Below are 13691 nucleotides of genomic sequence, written 5' to 3' on the forward strand. Positions count from 1 at the left end.
GAGGTGAATGGTGCAGGGTCACCGGGAAAGAGGAAGCAGGGGTGGAGATCAGCTTCCTGCTTCCCACAGAGGCCCTGTCTTTCCTTGTTCAAATCTTTACTGAGAGGGCAAAGCCACACGGGCGACAGGGCCTCTCAGAGCCTGGCTGCAGACTGGGCCTTGTGCTACTGCATTAAACCAGCCACGCAGACATTCGAGGGGTGGAACCTAACCCCCCATGAACGGGGTTCCGAGCCGGAGCTCTAGTGCTGCAGTGCAAGACCGAGGCGGTACACCTCACCGCCGGGGGGGGGGGGGGGAGGCTGTTTCTCCTGTAGGCGCATCCAAAAGGTCTGTCCTCACTGCAGCGTTAACACAGGCTCTTACTTGGATGCTGCTCCTACCTGGGCTCCCAGCCACACACAAGCCCTCTCACCTGATCTACAGCCTTAAGCAAAGGGTTGTGTGGGTGTCTCAACACACTAACAACGGAGCCCAGCAGACAGTCCTTTCCTTGCAAGGGACAATGGGTTTTAAAAAGGCCTTGCAGGGCGGAACACAGAGCAGGGCCCTAGGCTGGAGGGTCAGCTAGCTCGGAGAAATGTGCCTCAACTACACTAAACGATTCTTCTGCTGCCTGCGGAGGGTGAGGAGCCCAGTGAGCCAGTCTGCTGTGCCCCACCCGGGTCCCACGTACGGACCCTGCCCCTCTCCCGCCAAGCAACAGGAGCTGGAGGATTCCCAGGGAGCCTGGTGCAAGGACGGCCCAGCGCCTCCACTGCACTCACCAGGCAGCGGGAGCTGGAGCAACCTAGTAACCTGCTCTGCCCCCACCACCCTCTTCCAGCCCGTCGCGCCCCACTTCTCCAAGGCCGTGGGAAGTGGCTGGGGCGCGGCTACCACGCGGCAGAGGGCAGCAGGGCACAGCAGGCTGCCAGATCGCTCTGGCTCCTGCCATTGTGGACGGAGGGTGGGGATGCTCTGCTGCCACCCTGCGCCAGGCCGCCCAGTAATCCCCCAGGGCAGCAAGACTCCAGTGTGCTCAACCCAGGGGTGCGCCGACAAACACACCAGGGTTGTCCAGTCTGCCAGGTACTGGGCAGCCAGAGTGGGCTGGGGATCAGAAGAGAGTTTTAGTCAGTGGGGCAGCTCCATGCCCGGGAAGGGGCGGGACCTTGGGGGGAAGGGGTGGGGCCAGGGCAGCCAGCCCTCAGCACCGCCCTGACCGTGGCACATGCCCTCCAGCAGCTCTCCAGAAGCAAGTCAAAGGGGGCCGGGGCTCTGGCTGACAGCAGTAGCAGGAGCTGTGTGCCTCAGGCCCTTAGACTCGCCGGGCCCTGGGACAACTGCCCTCTTTGCCCTCCCACCCCCCACTGGCGACCCCGCTAAGAGGAGCAGGGGAGGGGACAAAGGGGGGGAGGACCTGAAGGCCATTTTCAGTGATGCCAGCACAGCCGGATTAAGCCAGGATTGCATTTTACTAAAACCAAGTCAAGGGTGGTTCAGGGCACATCATCCAGGCCAACAGAATAAACGGAGAGAAGTTCAGGGTTGGGCGCAGCTGCAACGTCACCATTTTTCCAGTGAGGGCGACTGCTCTGGTCTACAACTAACACCCCAGCCCATGAAAACAATCAATCCTACACAGCTCGACTGCCGCAGAAATGAGGAGACTGGACTGGTGTTAAGCAGCCCCGATCAGTGCTGGAGAGTACACGGTGCTCGTGAACCGTACGGCTATTCTAGCAAGGGTGGTTAGCCAACTGGCAGGAACCCTTGGCTATCCAAATATAGATAATGTAACGTAGGAGCTGAATCCCAGGCGTTGGCTGGGTTTCCATCTCAGAAGTCCCTCGGTGCCTGTACAACTCCTGTTCACAATCTCCACACACACAACACAGAAGAGCAGAGCCCTGAATTCCTGGCAGCATCTATAAAGTTCAGACAACACTTCCCCCCAGGAAGGTGCTACTTTGGAGGGTGGATGGAGACATCTGCATGTTGGGCTTGAGCTTCAAAATCACCAGAGGAACAGAATCCCCGAGGGGGGAAATATGATAAACACCCTGACCTGGAAGGGGAAAGGGGAGGGAAATTAAAGGGAGGGATTAGCCAGGGAGACACTGAAGGTCATCTTGAGTGAGAAAGAAATGAAGTAATGCCAGCAGAACCACCCGCTCTCCTCTTCCCTCCCCCTTCAAATCCCAGGAGCACAGCAGCCCCTTTTGTGTCTCCTGTGACCCAGTCATGATGAGTGTGGGAACGAGGTCTACCAGGGTACTCTGCACTGTTCTTTGAGCCTTGGTATCTGACAAAAGGGAGAAGCCATCTGGGGGGAAACGCCAGTGTGAGAACGGCTCAAGCTTGGGAGTTTCCAAAGGAAGAGAGGCTAGCGAGACAGCGGGGCTACTGGAACGCCGCTTTGCTTTTAGCTCTTCCCCTCACTTGCTGTTCCACTTGGGGCAGGGACCAGAGTGAGCAGGGCTAGGCTCAGAGAGAACCCCCCCCCCAGCCATCCCTCTGCCACTCACTGGTCACTTACACACACGTAACTAGGCGTGAGCCCAGCCCCGCACGGCCCCCGGGAAGGCTGAGGGTCACACTGCAACACAACGTGCTCCTTGGGGGAGTTGCTGTGGTCACTGAGGTTGCTGACTTTCTAACTGTACAAAACCCCCACCCTTACCCCGCCCCTGCCCTCCTCAGAAGCCCCACCTCCACTCTCCCCCCCCCATCCCTCTGTTGCTGCCAGGGATGAGGGGGTAGGGTCCTAGATCGGACTCTGGCTTGGGGTGTGAACCCAGGGGGTTCAGAGTGTAGGAGGCAGCGGAGGCCTGGGTGGGCTCCTGGCTGTAGCAGGGGCTTGGGGTACAGGCTCTGGGAGGGAGTTTGGGTATGGGAGGGGGTCAGGGCTGGGGCGGTGGGGAGGAATGCAGTGTCTGGGGGGTGCTTTCCTCCCTAGAAGCTGCAACATGTCCCTCAGCTTCTAGGCAGCAGTGTGGCCAGGTGGCTCTGCACACTTCCTCCACCCACAGGTGCTGCCCCCCACAGCTCCCATTGGCCATGGCTCCTGGCCAAGGGGCACTGCGGAGCTGGCACTTGGGGGGCAGCATGTGGAGCCCCCCTGGCATTGCCTCTGCCTAGAAGCTGAAGGACATGTTGCTGCCTCCAGGGAGCCATGCGGAGCCAGGAATGAAGCCTGCCAGTCCCACCAAACGGACACTGGACGGCCTGGTCAGGGTGCCGACTGGAGCTGCCAGGGGCTCTTTTCGACCAGGTGTTCTGGTCAAGCCCAAACACTGGCAACCCTCCTGCTCACTCTGGCTGAGAATTCGGAAGGTGCTTAGGGGTCTGGGACACCAGTTCCCATTCATCTGGCACTGAGAATCTCAGCCTCTCTCTGCCTATGTCTACACTACACTTCTTTTTCGGAAAAAGATACACACATTGTGCTCTGCTTTTCCCATCTATCCGGGGCCAAATTTCAGAAAAACCTCCTCTTTTGGAAGAGCCCTTCTTTCTCATGCATCGAGATTTGCAGGGCTTCTGAAAGAGCGCGCCTGCTCTTCCGCAAAAATGTCAGAAGAGCAGACGCGTTCCCTAGACACGGCAGCGTCTCTTTTACCCCACTGGACCTAAGGGCATCAGAACCAGCTGGAAGGCCAGAGTTCGGGCTGCGCATGGGAGTTCCCACATGCCTGCCTTGTTTAAGAGAGAGCAGGAGAAACCGTGGGGAGGATTTTCAAAAGGGCTCAGCACTGGCTTAACGCTTGGTTACGCTGCCAGTGCGCAGAGGCCACTTCTTGTTATACTGACCAATCCTGCTTCATCATTTCTTTGTGTTCCCCCATCTATCTCCATGTGGCGTCTCTTGTCCCAAGCACAGACTGTGAGCCCCAGTGGGCAGGGACTGTACTTTCTGCTCCTGTGGGGCACCTAGCTAGTACAAGCTGAACCCCTCCAGTCTTGCACACTCCAGTCCAGCATGATTTTAATTAGCTGGAGGTCCACTTACCATGGATCTGGCCAAGTTTCCCGCAGTCCCATAAAGTTCACAGCCACCAGTCCTGGCTCTGAGATCTGTGCTGTTATTTAGCTCTGATTGACCCCTCCGTGAGCAGGGGAAGTGTCGTCATGCTGCTGGGCGATGCTGACTCCCATGGTCTGGCACCAGTCAGGTCCCAAGAGTGCTGGACTAGAGAGGTTCAATCTGTACAGCAAAACCAATAATAACTATGCGCCGTGCTGTACAGTCACATGGTGAAAGACTGTCCCTGCCCTGAAGAGCTGTCAATCTCAGCAGACCAAGGGTAGAAAGAGAAACAGCCGCACCGAGAGGTGAAGTGACTGCAGAAGTCCCACAGCAGGGTCAGTGTAAAACCCTTCATGTCCCAGATGATTTATTTTCAGTGACCTAGGAATTGATACAATTTGCTTGCAGGGGCTGCACATGCTCTGCCATCCCACCGGCTGGAAACAGCTGTAAGGGGTGGCCTATACCTGCCCCCTGAGAAGTTTCAGTTGTGCAAGTGCCCTGCACATCCCTGGCATACGCTGCAAATGCGGGTGGAGTTAATTTCACCCTCACAGCAAATGGTGCTATCTTTTCCTATTTTTACATATTTTCTTGGGACTCTGCAGGCTAACCCACAGCAAATTGCCATCGCACTAGAAACACAGCGAGATGGAAAAGCCTTGTGACCACTGACACTCTGAAGGAGGAGTGCTCCGTTACTGTTTGCAGTTCTGTAGGCCTGTCCTGGATTTCCTGCCGCTGACTGCAGGAAAAATCTCCATCCCGATAAACTAACCTTCAAAATCTAGAAGCAGACAAATATGCAATTCATAGTGAACAAGAGGGGTTAAAATTGCCACATGATGCAACCTTAATTGTGCAGAAGCTGTGGGTCTGACCATAATACTTGCAAACATTAGCTCTTAGTGAATTACTTCTATACCATGTAAGAAATGCTAAGGTATGACCAATGAAATGCTTGTTGTTATTATATTGTAATAACCCTGGTAAGGAAGGGTTCCATACTCAGAAATACAGGAGGCCCCCAACTTATGACGCAATTGGTTCCTGGGGAAGCGTCGCAAGTTGGCGTCGTCGTAACTCAAACCCTCATTTATGATAGGTGCCGTGCGCTGTCTAAATGCAGGATAAGGACGTAAGTCGGGGGGGTTTCGGCCCCTTCTGCACTTACAAAAATGGTTGTAAGTGCGGGGGGTCAGAACTGGGGCAGTTGCGAGTTGGGGGCCTCCTGTACTGTTACTCTACTGTTCTGTATGGATGTCATTTCAAGTAGCCAGCAAACCTAACTAGTCATAGTAGAAAAAACTTAAACAACAAATAGTCTAGTAGCACCTTAAAGACTAACAAAACCTGGAGATGGGATCATGAGCTTCTGCTGTCATCTGAAGAAGTGGGTTGTGCCCACGAAAGCTCAAGTTTTTCCTGTTACAGACCAACTTGGCTACCCCTCTGAAGCTTTTACTTCCCAGTAGGAAATTCAGAAGGAGGTTTCAAAAATCTGATTACCATGGGTTTCGTATCTGGTTTCTTTATCAAGAAATGGAAGTTACACTGTTCAGTGCCACTGAAAGCCCATGCTCCTCTCTACAGTAGTTCATTACAGCATCACAAGCTGGCCAAACCCCACCACAGACCTTCCATTCTAAAAAACAGAACACAAAGCCATTTGGAATGGAACTGACAAACTTCTCCATAATCAACAGATTTATTCTTTTCCTTTCCACTGGATTTTGCCAATAGATATCTGGGGTATTCACTGAAAACCTTCATTCACTTAAGTCTCCTTTGACTTGCCTAAACATTGTTTTATTATGTTTCCAAAGTACAAGCCGATGCCAGAATTAGAATAAGTGGCCTAATTGGATAGTAAGTTGTTTAATTGAGCATTTCAATAAATGGGAACCATTCTTTACTACAGCTCCTTGGCTAGCAGGAGAGTCATGTAAGAGACCTATGTGGTTAAATTAAAAGCATCATATTTTAAATTCATCAGATGCTGCCTAGTCCCTCAGAAAAACAATATCACTCTTCAGTAAACAGGGCTTACCAAAAGCAACTCTGAAGGCTCTGGGGTGTATACACATCTCTAATGCTTTCTGGGAACTTCCATTAACTTTAAGGGACCCTATTTGCAGGGATCAGTAAAATAGAATGCTGCTGTGTGTAGAACTGTGCTCTGACAATGTAACATGTGGTGTAAGCAGTACGTATTTTTCATCATTGTGGGGGCACGGATCAGGGTTCACACTGGACTCTCTGTCTATACCTGGCCTGCGCCAGGGAAGCTAGCAATCCAACCAGTGAACCACACTCAGTGATGAATCCTGCTCAGATGGCACCTGAGGCACCGTGCACATACGCTGAGAAGATTAATACTATTATTCTCAAAGGAGGAGCTGTGTTAGGCAGTATCTGCAAAAACAATGAGGAGCCCCGTTGCACTTTAGAGACTAACAGATTTATTTGGGTACAGAATATACCATGATATAACTCAACTTTAGCAAAGTTTCTGATACGATCTCCCACAGTATTCTTGCCAGCAAGGTAAGGAAGTATAGATTGGATAAATGGACTGTAAGGTGGATAGAAAGCTGGCTAGATCATTGGGCTCAACAGGCAGCGATGAACAGCTCAATGTCTGGTATCAAGCGGAGTCCTCCAAGGGTTAGTTCTGGGACAGATTTGTTCAACATCTTTATTAATGACCTGGCTGAGGGGATGGATTGCACCCTCAGCAAGTTCACAGACGACACTAAGCTAGGGGGAGAGGTAGATACGCTGGAGGGCAGGGATAGGGTCCAGAGTGACCTAGACAATTTGGAGGATTGGGCCAAAAGAAATCCGATGAGGTTCAACAAGGACAAGTGCAGAGTCCTGCCCTTGGGATGGAAGAATCCCAAGCATTGTTACAGGCTGGGGACCGTCTGGCTAAGCAGCAGTTCTGCAGAAAAGGACCTAGGGATTGCAGTGGCTGAGAAGCTGGATATGAGTCAACACTGTGCCCTTGGTAGCCAAGAAGGCTAACGGCATATTGAGGTGCATTAGGAGGAGCATTGCCAGCAGATCTGGGGAATTGATTATTCCTCTTTATTCGACTCTGGTGACACCACATCTGGAGTATTGTGTCCAGTTCTGCCCCCCCCTCCCCACCACAGAAAGGATGTGGACACATTGAAGAAAGTCCAGCAGAGGGCAAGAAAAATGATGAGGGGACTGGAGCACATGACTTATTAGGGGAGGCGGAGGGATTTGGGCTTATTTAGTCTACAGAAGAGAAGAGTGAGGGGTGATTTGATAGCAGACTTCAAATTCCTGAAGGGGGGTTCCAAAGAGGAGGGAGAGAGGCTGTTCTCAGCAGTGACATGACAGAACGAGGAGCAATGGTCTCAGGTTGCAGTGGAAGAGGTCTAGATTGGGTATTAGGAAAAACTATTTCCCTAGGATGGTGGGGAAGCGCTGGGATCGGTTCCCTAGGGAGGTGGTGGAATCTCCATCCCTAGAAGTTTTTAAATGCCCTTGACAAAGCCCTGGCTGATTTAGTTGGGACTGGTCCTGCATTGAGCAGGGAGCTGGACTTGCCTCCTGAGGTCTCTTCTAACCGTAGGATTCTAGGACCTTTCGTGGGTGAAAGCCACTTTGGCAGATGTGCTGCATGTATTTCATGACTTGGAATTTAATTCTGCTCTAAAGCCCTCTATGTGGGACCTGCCAGTCAGGAGTAGCTAGTTTTGGCATTTACCTATTCTGAAACTTGAAATCTGGCCTTCTCCCTCCATCCACATACACAGCATGGGGGAGAGTGCAAGTCACTGGCCTGCTTCTGCCATCAACATCTTGGAGCTTCCTTCTGTGTGCTCCTTACACATGAAACCCTTCCCTGAACTCATCTACAGGGGAACTCCCCTCTCCTTCCACTGCTGATCACTTCATGCACCTTGCTTCAAACTATTTTGTCAAAGTGCTACATAGTCCTGTTTGTTTCAGCCACACCAGACTAACCCGGCTACATTTCTATCATTATTTCTTGTGTGTGTCTGCACAGCACCCCATACAACCAGCCCTTTCACTGGTCATTTTAAAATCATGATGGGATGTTTTTCTAAAAGATTTTCTCTAAAACAAACAGGAATTATGTCAGGAAGATTCCCTGGCCTGTGCTACATAGGTCAGACCAGATGGTCACAGCGGTTCCTTCTGTAATCTAGGACCAGGGCCGACCCACAACATTTTGGCACCTAAGGCGGGGAGCTCAAATGACGCTCCCATGCCCCCTTTTCTCCTGCCTGCCTGCTGTGTCTCTTGTGCCCTCCTTCCTCCAGCACAGCACTCCGCCATCTCTGTGCACCTAGAGCAGAGAGAATCCATCTGCACCAGCAGCAGATACAATTTTCTATACTCTGAGTCCTAGTGGCGCCCCTCACAGTCTGGCACCTGAGGCGGCCACCTCAATTTGCCTCATGGTAAGGCCAGCCCTGTCTAGGACTATATCCTGGAGCCTGGGTACTGTGGCGACAAAAAGAAAAGTCACGGTAATCATTGTCTTCCAGATTTCGGAGGGTGTCAGACTGGCATGGACAAGGCTGCTCTCTGTCCCCATGGCCGTGACTAGAACAGATGCTAAGGAAACACAGGCATGGCCCATCTTGCTTGTTCCCTGGTGAATCTCTGTGGCTCCCACCATGACTCAAAGAGTTAACTTCATGCTCAGTTTGAAGCCATGAACTGTCTGTTGACTCCATCTCATATATGGTGACTAATTCCATCATTCTACGAGTTGATCATGATGAGAACAAGTGAAACGATTAAGAAGCAAATTAAAAATAGCCAGCATGTGGCACTGTGTCAAGGGTTTGTGTTTAGATTTTTTTTTTTATTTCAAGTTTCTTTGATAAAATATTTTCCCATGCTGGAAACCACTTGGAATGTCCCCTTTGCAATGGCATTCCTGATGGATGATCCAGGCTGTCAACAGATTGCATGCCAGCAGAACTGTTTTCCCTATGCTCCAGAATTCTGCCCCCCACTTGCACACCTTAGAAAGTTGAACAGGTTGAACTGTTCTAGTCCGGCACACTCTGGTCCAGCAACATCCATGGTTCGGCATGATTTTAGTTGGATGGATGTCCACTTACTATGGGTGTAGCCAAGTTTCCCGCAGTCACATAAAGTTTGTTTTCAGCCACCAGTCCTGGCTCTTTGTGGGTATGTCTACACTACCCCGCTAGTTCGAACTAGGAGGGTAATGTAGGCATACCGCACTTGCAAATGAAGCCCGGGATTTGAATTTCCCGGGCTTCATTTGCATAAGCGGGGAGCCGCCATTTTTAAAACCCCGCTGGTTTGAACCCCGTGCAGCGCGGCTACACGGGGCTCGAACTAGGTAGTTCGGACTAGGCTTCCTATTCTGAACTACCGGTACACCTCGTGGAGTTCGGAATAGAAAGCCTAATCCGAACTACCTAGTTTGAGCCCCGTGTAGCCGCGCTGCACGGGGTTCGAACCAGCGGGGTTTTAAAAATGGCGGCTCCCCGCTTATGCAAATGAAGCCCGGGAAATTCAAATCCCGGGCTTCATTTGCAAGTGCGGTATGCCTACATTACCCTCCTAGTTCGAACTAGCGGGGTAGTGTAGACATACCCTGTGTTCTGTGCTGTTATTTAGCTGTAATTTACCCCAAAATGTCTTCTAAGAACTCAGTAAGCAGTGGAAGTGTTGGTGATGCTGCTAGACAAATTGATCTCTGTTTGGCAAATTTTCTGGTTCAGCATTGGTCCGAGGGTGCTAGACTAGAGAGGTTCAACCTGTATATTAATATGTACTACCTAGGAGGGGTACCTCTGATGGCAAGAATGACATTTTGGAAATAACAGTGAAGAAAGGATGATAATCTTGTAGTTAAGGCATTAGCCTGAGAACCAAACAAACTGAGTTCTGTTCTTCTCTCTACCATTGGCTTAAAGGGAGATTTTTTTCAAAGCCGCAAATGCCTTTTGCTTTCAGTGGAAGTTGGGTGCCTAATTGTCCTTTTACCCTTTCAAAATATCCACCTCAATTTCTCTGGTCCACAGTTTCCCATTTTCTGTTTGTAGGTTGTATCACTTTCTCCCATCTTTTGTCTGCTTAGATTAAGTTCCTTGGGCAAGGGCTCTCTCTTCCTATGTGGATTTACAGAACTTGGCACAACAGAAACCCCCATTATGGTTGGGACCAAAACCGGACAATTTTTTTCTGTAAAAAATGTTGACCAAAACAAAAATTGGGTTTTGATTACTTTCAAATAAAAAGTTTTGTTTTTATTTAAGCAAAAAAACCTGATTTTTTAATTCTGAATTTGTTCTACCTCCTTTATTCTTAGAAGAAAAGATGTCTAGGGTTCAACTTTATTCATCCACTTTTTCTTTTTTTCATCTTTCCTTTTCCCACTCAGTAATATTTCAACGCTTCTCCAACAAGAAACAAGTCACAGAGTAGCAAAGTGACAGCTTTTTACTTTGAAAAGTTACTGAGTGAGAAAAAGAAAATTTCAAACATGGAAACAGAGGGGAAACACCCCATGTCATTCATTCTACTGTGTTCAGTAACAAATAAAGAAAAAAGAGGGGAAAAGGGAGAAACATATTCAAAATTTCTAAAATTAGAAAAAATGGTTTAAACAAACCAAAATAAAATGAAAATTACAATTTGAAATTAAACGAGACAAATATTTTATTTTGTTTTGCTTTGTTTAGCTATTTTCCCGTGGAAAAGGTTTTTCATTAAGTCCCATTTTTCAGCAGGAAAACATTTTGGTCAGAACTTTTTAACTATGTCTACCAAGGCCCTTAATTATTGTAATGCAAATAGCAAAGCAGCAGCCATAAAGCAACGCATCACTTCTGGGAGCGAGCAAATACATCCCTTCTCCAAGAACCCTCACAGCATGCGCATCAGAGGCACTGCCTGCTGGCCCCGCCCACACGCTGCTCCCAGTCACCCCCATTCATCACAGATCTCTTGGTGTCTTGGGACTGTCCTGTCAAGGCTGGGTCTGGGTGCTACCCGCCCTCCTGGGCTGGGGAGGCTGGGGCCAGGTGCTGATCACACTCTGGGCCAGGTGAGCTGCCCATCTTTCCAATGCTCTGGGGAAGGCTGGGGCTTCCTTTTGCACATGCTCTGGGGCCAGGGAGGCTGGGGCAGAGGGGAGGGCTGTGCTCAGGAGTGGGGAGTAGGGGACGGCTGTGGCTGTGAGCCACCTGTGCTGAGATGGGCCAGATCGCGGGCAACAAGTGATCTGAAGGGGCTCTGGAGGGGCTGGGCTACTGCTCACCCGTGCTCTGGGGCAGCGGGAGAGGAGGCTGCCATGTGTAACAGGGGCAGGGTCTTGAGCAGAAGGGGTACGGTTGAAGGCTCTCCTCCCCTCGCCCTCGGTTCACCAGGAGAACCCTTTCTCTTTGTTCCTCTTGCTGTAGAGCCTTTTAACAAAGTTCAACCCATTGTTTACTAGATTTTAGTTAGGCAGAAGCTTTTGTTGTTTTTGCCGAAACAGACTAATATAACTAGTCCCCTGAAACGCATCCCGATAGGTACCACTTAGTAGTTTGTGAAAACCAGCAGATTCCCTCTGCACCGAGACCAGAAAACAGCTGTGCTCTCTCTGACCTCACTGCAGTAGTTGCTGCTGAACTGACTTTTGAATGGTGACCACTGTGATTTTAAGTGACTTGAAGTGACAAGTGGTAGTGTCACAACTTTCTCTCTCCCCATCTCCCGCCATTGTCACTGTCCTACCTCAGTCCCCTGCTCTTCCCCCTTCCTGTCTCACTCATATTCCCCCTGCCAAGATCTGCCCCCACCTTATCTCTGCTGCTCTCCTGCTCCATCAGGCTCCTTTCTCCATCCCCTTACACTGCCCCACTCATTTCCCCATCCCCCATCATTTATTCACTTGTGCCTGACAGTGCCCTTCTCTGCCTCCTGCCAGCACTGAGGCTGCCACATTCCCTTGGTTTCATTCCCACTGGAACCATAATAGATGGAGGCCACTTCTGCTAAGGGCAGCCTAACTGTCCGTCAGACTCGGTTGTAGGGAAATGGCAATCATGTGGCCAGACCACAGACTAGTACGGTACCCCTCTGAAGCAGTCATGTGCATAGCCTCATTCTGCACAAGCCTCTGCAGAGAAGATTTTGCCTTCAGCAGAAGTGGAGGCCTAAACAGTGCGCTGTGAAGAATGATAAAACCCGGCTTAATCAGAAGTTAAAAACAACAACAACAACACAGGCAATACAACATGAGAAAGCCTGATGAATACCAGCCAGTTGTCAATATGAAACACTTCCAATTACACATTTTTAACACCAGATCAAACAAAATGGCAGAGGAAACTTGGTGGCTTGAAAATGAAAACTCTTGCAAAAGTTCACACTTAAAAATATAATTTGCACATGGAGAAAAGTAAGGATTTATAGTCCTTTTCAAGATAACTTCAGAACACAACTTTAAGCCTGAGCCAGGACTAGCGCCTCTAAATATACACATGCGCATGGATGTGGGTGTAAGATTTTCCTCTTCTGTGGAACATGGTGAGCAACCAAATCGAGATGGCAACTTCTGCTTCTCACAGTAGCTTCGGGTACCTCTACGAACTTCTTGCCTTCCCTCAACCATTCAGCCACAGAAACAAATTTTGTCACTAAGTTGGAAACAGATACAACTCTCACAGGCAGATTTGATATTTATCTTGATGAGAAAGGGTCAAATTCTACCCCTACTTCTATCTGTTCAGACACCACTGAACTGTGGCAGAATCTGGCCCTTCATTAGAGCAGCCTGAGGGTCCATGCCAGCCCTGGAGAAGGACTCTGTCAGCAGAGAAGCAATCCTCCCAGTGGAAAGATTTCTTCTTCTTCTGTCATGGGACATGTTACCATTAATCACCCTCCTCCCCCAAATAAAGAGGGGGGTAGCATTTCTGGTGGGAACACTGCATAAGCTAAGTAAGTTTCCCTTAGGGAATGACACTAAAATATTAGAGGAAAGGGGGAGCATAAGGGGGAAGAATCAAAATAAAAAGGCCGTGTAATCCTCCTGGGAAAGAGCATTTCCAACTGCAGCCATGTGCTAGTCCATCTGATTGTCCCAGTTCAGGAAAGTTCAGATTAACATGAAGGGGGAAGAGCAAACTGCTCACACAGATTTCTATCACAGTCTTGTTTCCACATGTGGTGCCACAGGATCCTAGTCACATCAGTGGAAGTGTGGAGCCTGCAGAGAGGACCATGGCAAGGTTATGGTAACGGCCAAAGGTGCAGTTTGTGAGGATGCACAGCTGTGTGTCTTGGAAAAACAGCTACTGCCTTGGCATACGGATTCTGGGCCCTACATGAAGTTTGTCTTCCCTCTTTTAGAATCCGGTGCTCCCAAACACATGTGTGGCAGACCTCGGAGCCGACCCTCAGAATCTGGACCTCAAGCCTCATGTTGCAATAACTGGACAACATTTATATTGCCCTTTTTGTTCCCTTGTAAGTGCAAGGCCCCGAGTGACATTCTAAGACACAAGGATGTAGGCACAAAATGAGAAAGACCAAAACACAACATGAGATTAAACGAGCTAGAGACATCAAGAGTAACAAGAAAATATTCCACAAATACATCAGGAGCGAAAACTAGGTAGGCCCATTACTCCATGAGGGG

The 13691-nt window shown here is 49.7% G+C and overlaps 1 protein-coding gene across 11 annotated transcripts in view; it reads right to left on the reverse strand.

Moving 5' to 3' along the window:
• Positions 1–13691, reverse strand: part of EXD3 (exonuclease 3'-5' domain containing 3) — a 347824-nt gene that overhangs the window by 89378 nt on the left and 244755 nt on the right. The window contains exon 20 of one of the 11 annotated variants that reach the window (XM_075905835.2): positions 2733–4189. The exons of the other annotated variants lie outside the window; for them this stretch is intronic. Within the exon in view, the coding sequence (XP_075761950.2) occupies positions 4175–4189 (15 nt within the window). The 3' untranslated portion in view covers positions 2733–4174. Of the gene's footprint in view, positions 1–2732; positions 4190–13691 lie in introns of those variants that run through there. 11 annotated transcript variants of the gene reach the window in all.

Source organism: Pelodiscus sinensis, chromosome 23 (genome assembly GCF_052426305.1).
Source record: "Pelodiscus sinensis isolate ZL-2025 chromosome 23, ASM5242630v1, whole genome shotgun sequence".
Classification (NCBI taxonomy): Eukaryota; Metazoa; Chordata; order Testudines; family Trionychidae; genus Pelodiscus; species Pelodiscus sinensis.